Genomic DNA, 15786 nt, shown 5'->3' on the forward strand with positions numbered 1-15786 from the left:
GTGCTGGTAGGAAGTAAGACATCACTTCCTTCCTTCCTTCATCACACTACTCATAAAGTATATGGTGAGTTTTTTATCACCGAGTCAAAGGTACTTTGTAGAGTTTGTGTCTACCAGTAGCGCTACGGAGCAATGTTTTTAAGACTGGGTTCCCATTTTGTTAGTATTCCGAGGACGCCCTTGCACGTGGGCGATGCGATGCCGAGTCCTACAGATGGTTTCATGTAAGGTAGCAATGTGCCAGCAAAGGCCGGAAAAATGAGGGGGGGTTGTGACATCTGTGGCCAAAATGATTCAATTCAAGGGTCTTGAAAATCACGGCAGCTTGTATCAAACACAACACAGACGCATACAGCCGTATATGGTAAATATGAAGATGACTAACAGACACCTAACTGTTTGCAGTGTTTGACGGTGTACACATTATTTTGTCCATGAACATGTATTCCTAGTTGAGAAGATGACTGTTTTGGGGTGAGATGTGATGACGGAGTGTTATGATAGAGAGAATTCATGTGGGGGCTGACCCAGCCAGAGCTGCTTGGGCTACAGTGTTGATCTGTTCGGCCTGTTTGGGAAGTCGATGACCATCTGTTAACATGGCAGAGCCACAAGTCTCTGACTGACTTATTGGAGCTAGCACGGCGCACGCACATGAAAAACCACAAATTCAAGCTCTTGCATGAAGACCATACAAGGTTGCATCTTGTACAAGGTTAATTGCTTTTTTGAAACCCTGTCTCCTAGAAAAATTACATTTATAGGACATGCTTGCGGGGGCTAAAATTCAGAGGTTGGGCTGTCAAAGTTAACGCGTTATAACGCCACTTATTTCTTTAACGCAACTTAGGATTTATGAAATTAGATGAATATGAAACTAGAAAAACTAAGGAATGCATTGGTAACGCTCCAAACTCCAAATCGGCTTGGCCATTTTCAAAGGGGTACCCTTGACCTCGGACCTCAAGATATGTGAATGAAAATGGGTTCTATGGGTACCCACGAGTCTCCCCTTTACAGACATGCCCACTTTATGATAATCACATGCAGTTTTGGGGCAAGTCATAGTCAAGTCAGCACACTGACACACTGACAGCTGTTGTTGCCTGTTGGGCTGCAGTTTGCCATGTTATTTTTTTATGCTAAATGCAGTACCTGTGAGGGTTTCTGGACAATATCTGTCATTGTTTTGTTAATTGATTTCTAATAATGAATATATACATACATTTGCATAAAGCAAGCATATTCACCTACTTCCATGTTGATAAGAGTATTAAATACTTGACAAATCTCCCTTTAAGGTACATTTTGAACAGATAAAAAAATGTGAACACTGGACTTTCGCCCGGAAGACCGGTGTTCGTATCCACTTCTGTAGTTATTTGAACCCAAACATTGACTCATTTGTCACGTAACTTCCGTACTTAAGGTACGCCAGTTCCGAAGTAATTTTAACCCAAACCACGATCTTTTCCTAAACCTAACCAAGTAGTTTTGTCGCCTAAACCTCACCAAGTTGTTTCATGTGATGACGGAAGCTTATTTTGAAAAGACTGTATGCATGTGATATCCTGTGGAGAACAGGACCGTGATGATCAGCATGTTAGAACTGTGGACGACGTCAGGAGGGGGACATTAGTGGGTCTGTTCTGTCCATAACTTTCTGTCAAAGCTCAGCATCGAAGCCTGTTAATAATCACTGATCTAATCGGACCAAATCCACATTGAATAATATACGATATGTAAGCACACGATATGAACATGATATGACGATGAAGTCACCTACGCCGAGTCTGCACACGCACTTTAAAAACACTGAACTGACGGGACATCGGATTTTGTTTTACTGTTATTTCTTTTCATTTTTTGTACACTGTTCATCTTTAACAGTGCACTGCGACAGACAACTGACAAACATCTCCTGCTTTATTTGTATGCAACATGTTGACACTGAATGCATCTACTTAAATGTCCGGTATTTCATGTGTTTAAGAGAAAGATTTTAAACAGATCTTCGGGAAAGATTGAGGCCTGGTTAATATTGAAAAAGACACAGCCAAGAACACGATGTTCCCCTAACGTAAACCAGAGTGATTTTGTTGCCCAAAACCCAACCACACACAGAACTTAGGATGTGAACGCTAGTCTCTGGTGTCAACGTCTTGCGTTCTGCACACCCACCATCCGCCCCTGGCCACCCACACACAATTTCCTCGCAGTACAAGAGTGTGGCACTCCAAACCATTCCAACTGAATATAATCCTGCCAGCAATTACACACTTCCCACTAAATGTAACTGGCAAACGAAATTAGGAGTATATAAACACAATTTCTAGCAAACAGGGTTAGTTTGGTAGCTGTTTGCCATGTACTGATCAAATGTAGGCTACCTAATGTTACATGCTCATAGAGCTCCCCCAAAGACGGCATGAGGTACGTTCTAGCTTGTCCCAAGGTAACGCTTTATATTAAAGGTCCCATATTATGCTCATTGTCAGGTTCACACTTGTATTTTGTGTTTCTACTAGAACATGTTTACATGCTGTAATGTTAAAAAAACAACTTTATTTTCCTCATACTGTCTGCCTGAATATACCTGTATTCACCCTCTGTCTGAAACGCTCCGTTTTAGCTCATTGCAACGGAATTGCGTTGCTAGGCTTGGGTCCAACAGCTTGGGTCCATGTTTATTTCCTGTCAGCTGATGTCATTTACATACACTGCAACCGCAAATAAACTCTGACACATTAAGAATGTTTACGTTTAAAACCGTTTAATGGTCTAAATATTGCGTATTTGTGACATCACAAATGGACAGAAATCCTGACGGCTTGTTTCAAACGCACAATTTCTGAAAATGGGCTGTGCGTATTTCTCCGTATTTTGAACTTTTCAATACTTTCACAGTATTTATATATCACTTAAACCTGCTTTCTAATATAAAAGACATGGAAATCTCTCTTTTTACAATATGGGACCTTTAAGGGTCTTGTAATAAGCGTTCTTTAATAGGTAATAAGGCCCTTATAAGTCTTTATTAATGTGTCAATACGACTACATAAGTGTTATTATTAACATTATAAACAAGTTATTGTTAGATTATAAGACATTTATAAGAAACCTTTTAACAGTTTATAGCTTAAGAACGTTAATAAAAGCCTTATGAGTTTTTTATAATTCTTTATAATAGAATTACAAACACATTTATTGAGTTTAACTTATTTACCTATTATATCATTGTTAAACCTTTACTAACCTTTTTGTTGCTTTATGCATGTATTAGCAGTTAACTATGCATTTATTAACAGTTAATGCTTTTTGCAGGTACCAGATCTAAAGCGAGAACGCTCATTAAGGTTAATAAATCCTTTATTATGCACTAATTAACCTTTTTTAAAGATTGTAACGCTTTAAATTAACATTCTTGTAATAAACGTGTGGATTTCTTTCTTGATCTTACATTAGTAGCAGTAGTTGCGATGGACATTTGTCTTTGTTTTCTGGCAATTTTTAGAATAAACAGTTATCAGTTTATCAAAAATAAATACCCATGGAGGTGTCCAAATGGATGATACATAAGTTACTTAACTGATTACTTAGTAGTTACTGAACTACTTCACTGTCTCTCAAAGCTATGCATTATGTTTCAAGTACTGGCTGTAAGAATCTAGGTTGCATAGGGGTTATATAGAGTGGTACACTTGTGAGAAACTGCCACTACCTATACAGCCACTGCTGCACACCAACAGCCAACAGCCTATAGACAAGTGCAGGAGCACTGAGAGAGCATCATTACCCTGATACAAGCGGCTGTCTGTCAAAATATCCAGCATGCCATCCCTCTGATAGCTCACTGAGGGGGGGAAATAATACGAAACTATATTTACAATTTGCAGCATACATCATGGGCAGTGTACTGTAGCTTCTCCTGATGCGTCTGTCACAAGCAGCTGACTCTAGACTGCAGAATGCATGACTCAACACAACAAGTCAAGTCAAACAGGGAGACACTTCACATTAACCCTGAGGGGAACTGAGCCGCCCTGGGTGTGTGTGTGTGTGTGTGTGTGTGTGTGGCTCATTGTGTGTCAGAGTGCATGCATGTCTACCTGTGTGTATGGTTGAGATTTTCTTCATGTGTCTACCTGATTACCACCATTTTCCTTCAACCTCTCACGTCTCTTTTCTTCAGTCCCAGTTTCCAAATGTGTGAGTCCAGTCACAAGTCTTCAAAAGAAAATTCCAAGTCAGGATGCAGGTGCTTCAGGTCCCCGAAGGTAGAGGTGACACCAAGTCATTGTCTAGAGTGCCGAGTCAAGTCACGAGTCAAGACTGACAAGCCCTGAGTCAAGTCCCAATTCAAGACAGGCAAGTCCCGAGTCGAGACTGGCAAGTCCCAAGTCAAGACTGACATGTCCTAAGTCAAGACTGGCAAGTCCCAAGTCAAGACAGGCAAGTCCAGAGTCAACTTCTAAGTCAAGACTGACACGTCCCAAGTCAAAATTGGTAAATTCACCGGCAAAACAGGCAAGTCCCAAGTCAAGTCCCAAGATAATACAGGCAAGTCCCAAGTCAAGACTCACAATTCCTAAGTCAAGACTGGCAAGTCCCAAGTCAAGACAGGCAAGTCCGAGTCAAGTTCTGAGTCAAGACTGACAAGTCCCAAGTCAAAACTGATAAGTCCCCAGTCAAGACAGGCAAGTCCCAAGTCAAGTCCCAAGACAAAACAGGCAAGTCACGAGTCAAGTACCAATGCAAGACTGACAAGTCAAAAGTCAAGACAGGCAAATTCCAAGGCAAGACCCAAGTCAAGACTGACAAGTCTTAAGTCAAGACAGGCAAGTCCTGAGTCAAGTCAAGACAGGCAAGTCCCGAGTCAAGTCCCAAGTCATGACTGACAAGTCCAGAGTCAAGTCCCAAGTCATGACTGACAAGTCCAGAGTCAAGTCCCAAGTCATGACTAAAAAGTCCAAGTGCTAAACTTTGACTTTCGAGTCCTAAACAAGTCATAATGCGGCCTTCACCAAATGTAATGTCATATTAACGACAAAGTAATAATATATTAAATTTACAAACATTTATTTGTTAAAACTGTTACTGAACTTACTTATAAAAAAGTAGAGTTGACATTGCACTTTCATAGCATAGTATACTGTAGCACTATTAACCAGTACCACAACATAAGGAATGTTGTATGTTTCTGTCCTGTCTTGTTGTATTTAACTCATATGCAAAAAATGTGAAAGGGTATCAACTATTTTCATGTTCAAGGGCTCAAGTTCAGTGAAGTCACGAGTCATTGGTGTTTAAGTCCAAGTCGAGTCTATAGTCATCAAATTTGTGACTCGAGTCGATGTCATGTGACTCAAGTCCACAACCTCTGCCTGAAGGTGACATTTAAAATGACACTGCAAAAAGAAGTGGTTCGAAAAACATTGGAAGCCACACTGGAAGGTTGTAAAATGCTGAACGTCATAGAGAGGAGAAAGACGCGGTATCGTTTAAATATGAAGATAAGGGGAGCACATTTTCAGACAGTCTCTCCTGGAAGATATTCATTGGTGTTTAGCCCAGTTACTTGTAGAAGAAAACATGTAACTCTTTAGGGAGTCAATTCTCTGAGACTTTCGTTTGACTTGAGTCCAAGGGTACGTTCCAAAGCTCTTAATTTTCGTTTCCTCGCTCCTCGCTCCTCGCTTGAACCGGAAGTTGTTCTGGTGCGCCATTTTGAAGACCGTTCCAAAGCCCTTATTTGTGCATCGAGGAGCGAGGATCGAGGATCGAGGATCGAGGATCGAGGAGGCTTGCCGGAGGAGCTATGAGCGAGGATACACCAATGTATCCTGCACGGAAGTCTTTTGCCGACCGACACGCCCCCTTATTGGAGATCAGTTACTGATTGGACGCTGCTGCCGATCAGACTGATCTGATAACTTTACCTCTCAACATCACTGGAGTTTCATACCTGAGTGAAAACAGATCACATATTAAACGTTTTATAGCTTAGTTGTCTTCTGATTCACCATCTAGTTATAATCTGTGTTAACTGTAGCTCTGAGCAGCAGCAGAAGGACCTGCAGTAGCTCTGCTTCTCACACCGTCAGTGAAGCAGCCTGACACTGAGAGGGGTTTATAAAACCTGACAAACTGACTTAAAATAACTTTCTTTATTTATTAGAATGATTTGTCTTTTCATGATCTGTTATTTCCCCCGTTAACTTTTATTAATGAAACTATTAAAGTCAGAGCGAAAAGGAGAGTCTGTCTGTCTGTCAGCAACAAACACATTTACATCATTTATCCTCATTTCCATTCAGTCACGAGGCTGATGATTCCTGAACGTCGGTTTGATATGAGTTACATCATTTACATTTTCCCTTTAGCCTAATAAATAATGTCCAGTGTTCAAAAAACACCACAGTCATATTCTGGGTTATGAAATAATTAACTCACAATCAGAATATCAATAACTACAGACGCTAATAATGAATCAATAATATAAAGTTATTGTGCCAGTAGAGATGGTTCCTGGGCCTCTAAGCAGTCCACAGTAGAAATACAGACTGCAGCTTGCACTTGTCTTTATTAGTATTACTACAGTTCAGACACAAACAGCTGTTAAAGCTGACTGACAGCTGATCCAGATGTGATCAGCTGCTGCTGTCATCAGAAACGGACGTCGCTTCACGTGACGCTTCAGAGGAAACGACCGTCCTATGTCGCTTAAATCGTATTTCCTCGTTTCCTCTCTCCTCGCATGGTTTCCTTGCGTCTCTCCATGCTTCCCTGGTGGGAGGGACTAAGACGCAAGGATGAGACGCAAGTGAGGGAAACAGGGATGCAATTAAGAGCTTTGGAACGCAGCCCTTGTCTCAAATCCACACAGCTTGGGTGTGACAATCTGTAATGTGTTTCTAATCTATGCATGTCTATAGTTACATAGTTACAATTCGAGTGTAAATTTGTGTAATTCTACCATTTCTCCCCTCCACCCCTATCTGTATCTCTCCTCCTTCCTCCATCCTCAAAATCTTAATGCGCCTCCTGCATCATCTCATCTCCTGTCTTTGTTCCTGTCCTCCGCTAAGACAAGAGTCCACACGCTCAGACACAAATTCACAAGTAACACACTGTGTGAATGCTGTTTTTTACATGTGTGTTTTGTGTTCTGTAATTAACTTTGAGTAAGAATATCAAAATACTGCAAGCACTCGTGAAATGCCGCATACGATAAACAGAGGAGTGTAAGGGTCCTGCTCGCCTCTCAGACAGTCATCCAGACTGAGAGAAGAGGGGATTTGTGGACAAGAACTGCTCCTGCATATTTCATAACCTGATCTGCAACCATCTGCCCCCTGACACACTCACATATGCACACAAACACAGTCACAATCTAGCACAGTCAAGTCTACCTTCCAAGAATATGCCCCTATCTAACAGACATTGTACGAGGTAATATATGTGCTAACAAAGACAAAGACGTAACTACAAGAATGCACACACACACACACGTTCATAATGCAGAGTTGGGGAAGGGGCCGTCATTAACACACCTCTCAGCAGCACCCACCTATCATAACAATACCTTGACCAGATTGCCATGGAAACAAGTCGCGACAATTCAACCGCGTGTGCTGGCGGACCGGTCAGAGTGGTCAGACAGACCTGAAGTGGCCTTTATGCCCAACAAGAGCCAACCGCTGTTAACAAACCTGCTGTGGTCTCGCTTAATAACAACTTGTACTCCCCGTGACCTTTACACATAGTGTGTTGGAGTAAATCAGCCATTAGGAGGAGATAAATTTATGCAGTTTGGCCAGAGCCTTAACTCTATTTTATCTCATGATTTAATAATGGTATCCTCCTGATGCACATCTGATAAGATAGAAATAGAGTGTTTCCCTAAAGAAACTATCTAAGCCCTCGTAAGTGAAACAAGCTCTTTGGAGCCAAAGCTGTGGAGATTGCAGCTAGAATACTCTAACAGAGTTTGTTGAAGTTTCATTTACTGTGATTACATTTACATATTTGGAAATGGGTGTCTTAAATTAAGCTTTGAAGTCAAAGTCCAGAGTTGAGACTAGCAAGTCCCAAGTCAAGACTGGCAAGTCCCAAGTCAAGACTGGCAAGTCCCAAGTCAAGACAGGCAAGTCCTGAGTCAAGAAAGACAAGTCCAAAGTCAAGTCAAGTCCCAAGTCAAAACTGACTAAGCCCCGATTCAAGTCCCAAGTCAAGACAGACAAGTCCAAAGTCAAGTCCCAAGTGAAGACTGACAAGTCCCAACTCAAGTCCCAAGTCAAGACTGATAAGTCCCAAAACAAGACAGGTAAGTCCCAAGTCAAGTCCCAAGTCAAGACTGGCAAGTCCCAAGTCAAGTCCTAAGTCAAGACTGACAAGTCCGAGTCAAGTCCCAAGTTAAGACTGACAAGTCCCAAGTCCAGAAAGGTAAGTCCAAAGTCAAGTCCCAAGTCAAGACTGACAAGTCCTGAGTCAAGTCCCAAGTCAAGGCAGACAAGTCCAGAGTCAAGACGGATAGTCCAGAGTCAAGTTCCAAGTCAAGACTGACCAAGTCCCGAGTCAAGTCACAAGTCCTAAACTTTGAACAAGCTATTTGGAGTCAAAGCTGTGGAGATTGCAGCTAGAATACTCTTAACAGAGTTTGTTGCAGTTTCATTTACTGTGATTACATTTACATATTTTGGCACTGGGTGTCTTAAAATTAAGCTTTTAAGTCAAACACGGACTCAATTGGAAAATAACAGAATGCTCTTGATTGGATTTCTGTGGTCCAGCGCCCTTTAATGGAGGCCAGTGACCTTTAATAGAGGATGTTATTAGATAATGTCGGCAACAGAGAGAATGTGTTCATTCAAGATGGCACCACTTGTACAACCTGCTCTCTAATCTCTCTGCCTCTGATCTAATGTAACAGCGGTGAGCTGAGACACAACGAGAGAGAAACAAAAGTTAGGCAAGTTTAAAGGACGATTACGAGTTATCAAAACATGGGCTTTATTCTTACAGCTTTGGCCATGACAACCTGGCGCTCGGCAAGTCAGACGGGCAAGAAACACAAGCAGTCAGATGATCGGAAAGAGAAAAAAAACGAAGGAATATTGTAAAATGATTATCTGAACTGTCCGTTAATGAACATCCATTACAGTTTACAGACCTTCCCAGTTCACCTTTGACCTACACAATTACATGAGTTTTGGCCCAGGAGTCATGCTGGTAGTGTAAATTTTGTATACACATTCATGTCCCCCCCTCTGGATGAATCCTAATAACTTTGGTGATCCCTTAACTTTTCATCCAAAAGTGTGAAAGGTAAGAACAGAAGGAGTGGGTCTGGTCTGCGCTGCCTTTGTCAAGGTTAAAAGGAGTAATAAGGATTGCCGTCTTGGTTCGGACTATGGAGCCTCCGTGTTGTTGTACACTATAGTGTACATTTTGAATATGTCCGCTCCGAACAACGTGATTGGTTGATGCCTTTATTCGCGGTGCGAAAGCTCCAAAAAAATCATCCTCGTTCTGAAAAAATACAAAAAACATTACATCGCTTTTTCGAGATGCAATATTCGCACTCTGTGTGAAAGCACATATGACAAAAGCAAATGTTGGGAAAAATATATTGACGTGCAAATTAATCGCAGGGAAAAAAAACACCCCCGGTATGTAAAGGCCTTTAGTCTTGTTTTTAGCCAAGCTGGTATGGCTCTAAGTAGGGATGCACCGATACCGATACCAGTATATCGGGTCTGATACTGCACTCTTGTACTCGTACTTGCAAAACGGCTCCGATACAACGGCACGGATGCCACTTTACGGCAGCGTGACATTAACTTCTCGTCACCATCTTTCGGATCCTTTTTGTACAGACATTCATGGTTCCGAGAGGATGAATTCCAATGACTGTGGTGTTCCCCCTGATATTTCATTTAAAGCCACCAGCAGTTCAAAATGTTCACTTACTCAAGGAAATATCTCAACATCTACTGGATGGATCAAAGCTTTAGTCTTGTTAACAACCTGTGTGATAATCTTACTGCTCATGTTTCTTGCCCTTGTCACACTTACCGGATCTCGGCAATTACTTTGCTGAGCGCAATATTATCACAACCAACGGAAAAGATCACAATGAAAAATAAGACCCAAGATGTAATAAACTGGAATTATTCTTTAAATGTGTACTGAAAGACTTATGGGACTATAGTGCCCTTGGTTTGTAAAGAAAAAGACGCTCTGGAATTCTTTACCTACAAACAAGTCCAATATTTGAGTACCCTTTCCCTGTCTCACCACGCTCCCATCTCAGTTTCCATGCCAACCTAACTAGACAAGAGTCTTCATCTCTTGTGGTGGTGGTTGGTGGTGCAGCGGTGTGGTGCTGTGGACTGTGGATGGGTCGCGGACGCAGTGGAAGAGCTGTGAAAGACAAAGCCACGACAGAGAAAACAGGTAACAGCATGTCCAGCGGACTGAGAGCTGATGGGAGAGAGGCAGGGGGGCGGGGGACGCGGGATGGGGCCCTACCTCCCGTGATCATTGAACTTAGAACCCTAGCCACCATGGTGGGTGGTCGTGGTCGGTGGTGGTGGTGGTGGGGGGTTTAAAGGGACACACAGAACATGCTGGAAACTCTGTACCTTTCAATGTGCCTTCAGAGAGGGCCCAACTCACCCCCGGAACCAATAAATCTAGAGGAATGAGACCGTGTTAGTCAGGGAGAAGCAGAAGAAAGCAAAGGAAGGAAGGATGACTTGAGAGTTTGAAACAGGAGAGAGCCAAAAGAGCGAGAAAGAGGGAAAGAGGGATGGAGTAAGGCTAGAAGGAAGCGATGAAAGATAAAAGCTGGTTTATGTTCCTACGTTTTTGTCTTTCCAGTGATTCTGAGTCCAGTTCTTTGGATTTCTTTGTTTTTTTTTTACCAATCAGGAAACCGTTGACTCTCAAACCAAAGCAGACATTTACAAGTATCACCTCACCAACTGTTTTCTATTGGGTTGCACCAGTAAGCTATCTCTTTCTGTGTTGCTAATAAACAAACATCTAGCACCTTTTTTCTCCCTAAACAGTACTGTGTATAAAACCCTAACCCTCCTGGCAAAAAAAAAGTCAGGAAAAAAAACTTTCCAACCAAAAATTAGAAGCAAAAATAGGGACTTGGAAATATGAAAGGTTTTGTGTGCTTTTTAAGGACAAAGGGGCCTCTAGAGTTATAAAGTGTACATGTGTTAGACTGTGCAAGGAGTCTGGGGGAGTTTCTCGATTGGTCGGACACCCTTGGCGGACGCCTCCTGAAAAAGGAAGATCAATTTCCATCTGTATTTCTCAAGAGATGGACGGAAACATTCCTATCGTCAAATAACATGTCATATAGACGGAGCTTTTAAGAAAGCAATAATGTCCACTGCTCCTTGTAGAAATGTAATAAAGAAAGTGCCTTTGGACTAAGTAGGGTGATATACTATAGGCACTAAATTCAACAAAAAAGTGCTAGCAGATGCTAGCGCTTTTGCATAAAGGAGGCAGTGGAAAGAATTTTAAAACCAAACCAAGCAGTTTGTACCAACTCCTATACAGCCGTAGGGGAGGGGGGAACTGGCAGGGAATTAGCGCTAACTCCTACAAATCTCACCCAGAGCGATGTCAGGTCTTAGCTACAGGAAAAACTAAAAGGGGAACTCTTCATTTTCTTCCAGGTTTTAGTCTATCCCTGCCCCTGCGGCTGTACTAAACCACATGCAGAAGAGGGGAAGGGAGGGGGGTCGTCTCGTTTTTTTTCGTTTAGGGACGATTGAATGGTCAACAACTCCCCCTCCCTCTAGCTCTGTAAATACCCACTACCATGCAAGCCCCAGCACTCACTGGGCATGCTCCAACGGGCCACCCCAAGCACGGCGTCTACGGTAGACCAGGCAAGGTAAAAGGGGGGAGGGGGAGGAAAGGGAGCGGGCTAACACCAGCGGTCAGCTGTCCCAGCTCGGCAAACCGGGACGATTACGGGAGCTTTTCTTAACGTCCAACGTTGATCAATTTGATGCCGGAGTTGAAGAAGAGCCTCCGCCGTCTGTAGCGGAGTCTGCAGAGCCAGAACAGGTGACTGTGTAACAAAAACTAGCCTACAAGGAAAGGGATGGTTCGAGGGGGAAAAGGGAAGCTTCTACCGCAGAGCAGCAACTGTAGTCGGTGCTAGCTCGCTTAACTGCGTTTCAACCGGATTCGGCCAAACCAAAATCAAAAAGCGTAAAGAAAAAAAAGGCTCAGGCTCAAATCAAGCAGGACTCAGAAAGATGTGGAAAGACTACCGACCAGCCAGCTCCTTCTCCTTACTCCGTCTCTTTTTCTCCATGCGTTTCAGTCTCTTCTCCTCCCTGCGCTTGGCCTCCTCGGCCTCCTGGTGGCGCCGGCACTTGTGGAAGTTCTCCACCACGACGCCCACGAACATGTTGAGCACGAAGAAGGCCACGATCAGCAGGAAGGAGATGAAGTAGAGCAGCATCCACGGGTTGTGGTTCATTTGTGGCTGGAACACACACACAGGATAGAGAGGGCTTGGTAGACATTTGCAGTAGAAGTCTTCGAACTTATAAAAGAGAGTAAACATTTTTAAGTGGATGGCCCCAAATGATTTTCTTCAGCTGTAGCCAAATGATATGGGCTATGAACATATTTCACGTGTGTGTTTCTGTGTGAGAGAGTTTGAATATATTTTACTGTCAAAGTTAATGCGATAATAATGTTTTAACGCCACTAATTTCTTTAACGCTTTAACCAAATTTGTGATTTTTAGGTTGCAGCGGGTTTTAAAGCTAGAGTGAAGATACTGGCATCATATGAAACTAGAAAAACCTAATGAATCCATCGGTACCAACCATGTCCGACTAGCTTGTAATGAAAGAGGCTAAATAATGCTCAAATGCATTAAATTTTGGCGAGGAAAAACTGGAATGGCCATTTTCAAAGGGGTCCCTTGACCTCTGACCTCCAGATATGTGAATGAAAATGGGTTCTACGGGTACCAACGAGTCTCCCCTTTACAGACATGCCCACTTAATGATAATCACATGCAGTTTGGGGCAAGTCATAGTCAAGTCAGAACACTGACACACTGACAGCTGTTGTTGTCTGTTGGGCTGCAGTTTACCATGTTATGATTTGAGCATATTTTTTATGCTAGATGCAGTACCTGTGAGGGTTTCTGGACAATATTTGTCATTATTTTGTGTTGTTAATTATTTTAAAATAATAAATATATACATACAATTGCATAGAGCAGGATGTTAACCCACTCCCATGTTGATAAGAGTATTAAATACTTGACAAATCTCCCTTTAAGGTACATTTTGAACTGATAAAAAAAAATGTGCAAATAATTGCGATTAACTATGGATAATCATGTGAATATTCATGCTAATATTTACCTGTTGGTCAACTCCTACCGCGTCCAGTCCGTCATACATAATGTCCACCCAGCCGTCTTTTGACGCCAGAACAAACAGAGACATCAAGGCCTGAGACAGAGAAAGAGAAGAAGCGGTGGGATAAAAATGCATACTACACCGAAACGCTTACAAAAACTTAACATCGAAGCTGCTCAACAAAACATTGTTTTTTTACATATTTATTGATCAGAAATCTTCCGAGGGGCTCACCTGTCCCAGGTTGTCGAAGTTGTACTTGTGTCTGACCCATTTGTTGTTGGAGTGCAGCAGACAGTCGGACTTGTTGGTGATGTTCATTACTTCTTCTCCTTCACAGACAAAGAACTTCCCCTTGAAAAGCTGGGGAGAAAAAATTGCAGACTCACCCTTTATTTTAAAGTGACCCCTCAGCAGAAAAAGTGATTTATGAAACTACTGTATGTAATGCTGTTTGTGGTTTTTGTTTCAGGAATCTCATATATAGTATATTTCCGAAAGATTCTGATTGTGAATTAGTAATTGAAAAAATTTTGGCGGGTCCAAAATGAATGATTTGTTTATTGTGAGCCAATAGTAAAACGACGTTGGTATCACGTGGTATCTCTGTGTCATCAGTTAGTGTGGGAAAAAACAGATAAATGGCTGAGATTGACGGTAAGTGCCTGGCAATGACTTGTTGTGAAGTAAATGGAACGGGGGAGGGAGAATGTGAAATCTAGTGGCTGAATGTTATCAATAGTTATCAACAATCTGGGGTTTTACTGCCTTTTTGTTTTCTCATCATTTCTGTCTGTATCCCCCCCTTCCCCTCTCACCTGTACTCCCAGGATGCCAAAGATAATGAAGAAGGCGCAGCAGATGACCACGATGTTGCCGATGGGCTTCAGTGACGACATCAGAGTCTCCACCACCAGCTTCAGCCCCGGGGCTCTGCTGATCACACTGCAACACAACATCAAGAATCAGTGCACTGCCGGTACTGCATGTGTGCTTGTGCAGGGCACTTATAGTACAGCTCATACCAGATGGAGCAAGAATGCCTGCGGCGTTTCCAACCAGCAACCCCCCAACACACACCCCCAAACTGTCACCCTGGGTCTCCACACACACTTAAGCTGTGTTCAGATCAAGAGCGAAGCAAATTTTCGCCTCGCTTTACTCATGCGAGTTGGACAACCGGTATCATTTGTGTTCAGTCGCGAGCTAGATGCACCGAAGAGGAGGAGAAGGAGCTCGTCTCAATAGATACCGACAACTTTTCTTTCCGCCATTTCCGCCATCAACCATGGAAGAAATAACCCTCGTTGCTGCTTTGTACATGTGGAGTCCCCAGATATGTCAGAAAAACCAAACGCCGTCGTGTCATAACGTCACCCGGCGGCGAGCTGTATTCACATACAGTGCCATTGTACTGACTGTATCTAGCAAAAAGTAAAAAGCATGGCTTCATGCTTTGTCGGGTCTGGCCGTGAGACGTCAAGCAAACAACTTTTAAAATGCTTCTTTTCTGAATGGAGTTCGGATGGATCAGTGCCAGGCTATGCAGCTGCTCCATCAACACTCAAGATAATGTGATCTAGGAATAAATGTGACAGCGACGATACACCAATATCGATACTGGATCGGATATCGGGCCGATACTAATTCAAATATCGGATATCGGTGACAATAGTGCCGATCTATTCATTTCATTTTTATGTTTATATAATATACACATTATTTAATGTAATTTAATTCCTGTTTAAGTTTTGAAATATTTGTTGCTAAATTTGAAAGATTTACACTTGAATTGTAATTTCTGTAAATTTTTAAGATTTTTTACCAAGTTGCTGGTGTATAATTTATTATTTTAATAATAAAGAACAAAATAAATAAATATATATCTATTTATTTATTGGTCACATTTTGTTTTACAAAGTTAGGATAACAATGTTTAAAGGTCCCATATCTACTAGAAAATGTTTACATGCTGTGATGTTCAAAGAACACTTTATTTTCCTCATACTGTCTGTCTGAATATACCTGTATTCACCCTCTGTCTGAAACGCTCCGTTTTAGCGCATTTCAACGGAATTGCAACGGAATTGAGTTGCTAGGCAACAGCTTGGGTCCATGTTTACTTCCTGGTCAGCTGATGTTATTCACATACACTGCAACAGGAAATAAACTGGGACACATTTAGAATGTTTTAAACCGTGTAATGGTCTAAATATTGTATATTTGTGACATCACAAACGGACAGAAATCCTAACGGCTTGTTTCAAACTCACAATTTCTGAATACGGGGCTGTGTGTTTCTCTGTATATTGAGCGTTTTGATAGTTTACTAGTATTTATAAAGCACTTAAACCTGCTTTTCAAA

At 42.1% G+C, this 15786-nt stretch overlaps 1 protein-coding gene across 14 annotated transcripts in view; it reads right to left on the reverse strand.

Annotated features, from left to right (window-relative positions):
* Positions 1 to 15786, reverse strand: part of cacna1g (calcium channel, voltage-dependent, T type, alpha 1G subunit) — a 331510-nt gene that overhangs the window by 54518 nt on the left and 261206 nt on the right. For 8 of the 14 annotated variants that reach the window (XM_074619026.1, XM_074619023.1, XM_074619018.1 and 5 more), the window contains 5 exons: positions 14240 to 14366; positions 13656 to 13784; positions 13425 to 13514; positions 12334 to 12526; positions 10647 to 10697 (listed from right to left, as the gene is read on the reverse strand). In XM_074619026.1, the coding sequence (XP_074475127.1) occupies positions 10647 to 10697; positions 12334 to 12526; positions 13425 to 13514; positions 13656 to 13784; positions 14240 to 14366 (590 nt within the window). Of the gene's footprint in view, positions 1 to 10646; positions 10698 to 12312; positions 12527 to 13424; positions 13515 to 13655; positions 13785 to 14239; positions 14367 to 15786 lie in introns of all 14 variants that reach the window. The other 6 variants (XM_074619028.1, XM_074619020.1, XM_074619019.1 and 3 more) reach the window with 2 other exon arrangements.

This window comes from Sebastes fasciatus, chromosome 20 (genome assembly GCF_043250625.1).
Source record: "Sebastes fasciatus isolate fSebFas1 chromosome 20, fSebFas1.pri, whole genome shotgun sequence".
Lineage (NCBI taxonomy): Eukaryota > Metazoa > Chordata > Actinopteri > Perciformes > Sebastidae > Sebastes > Sebastes fasciatus.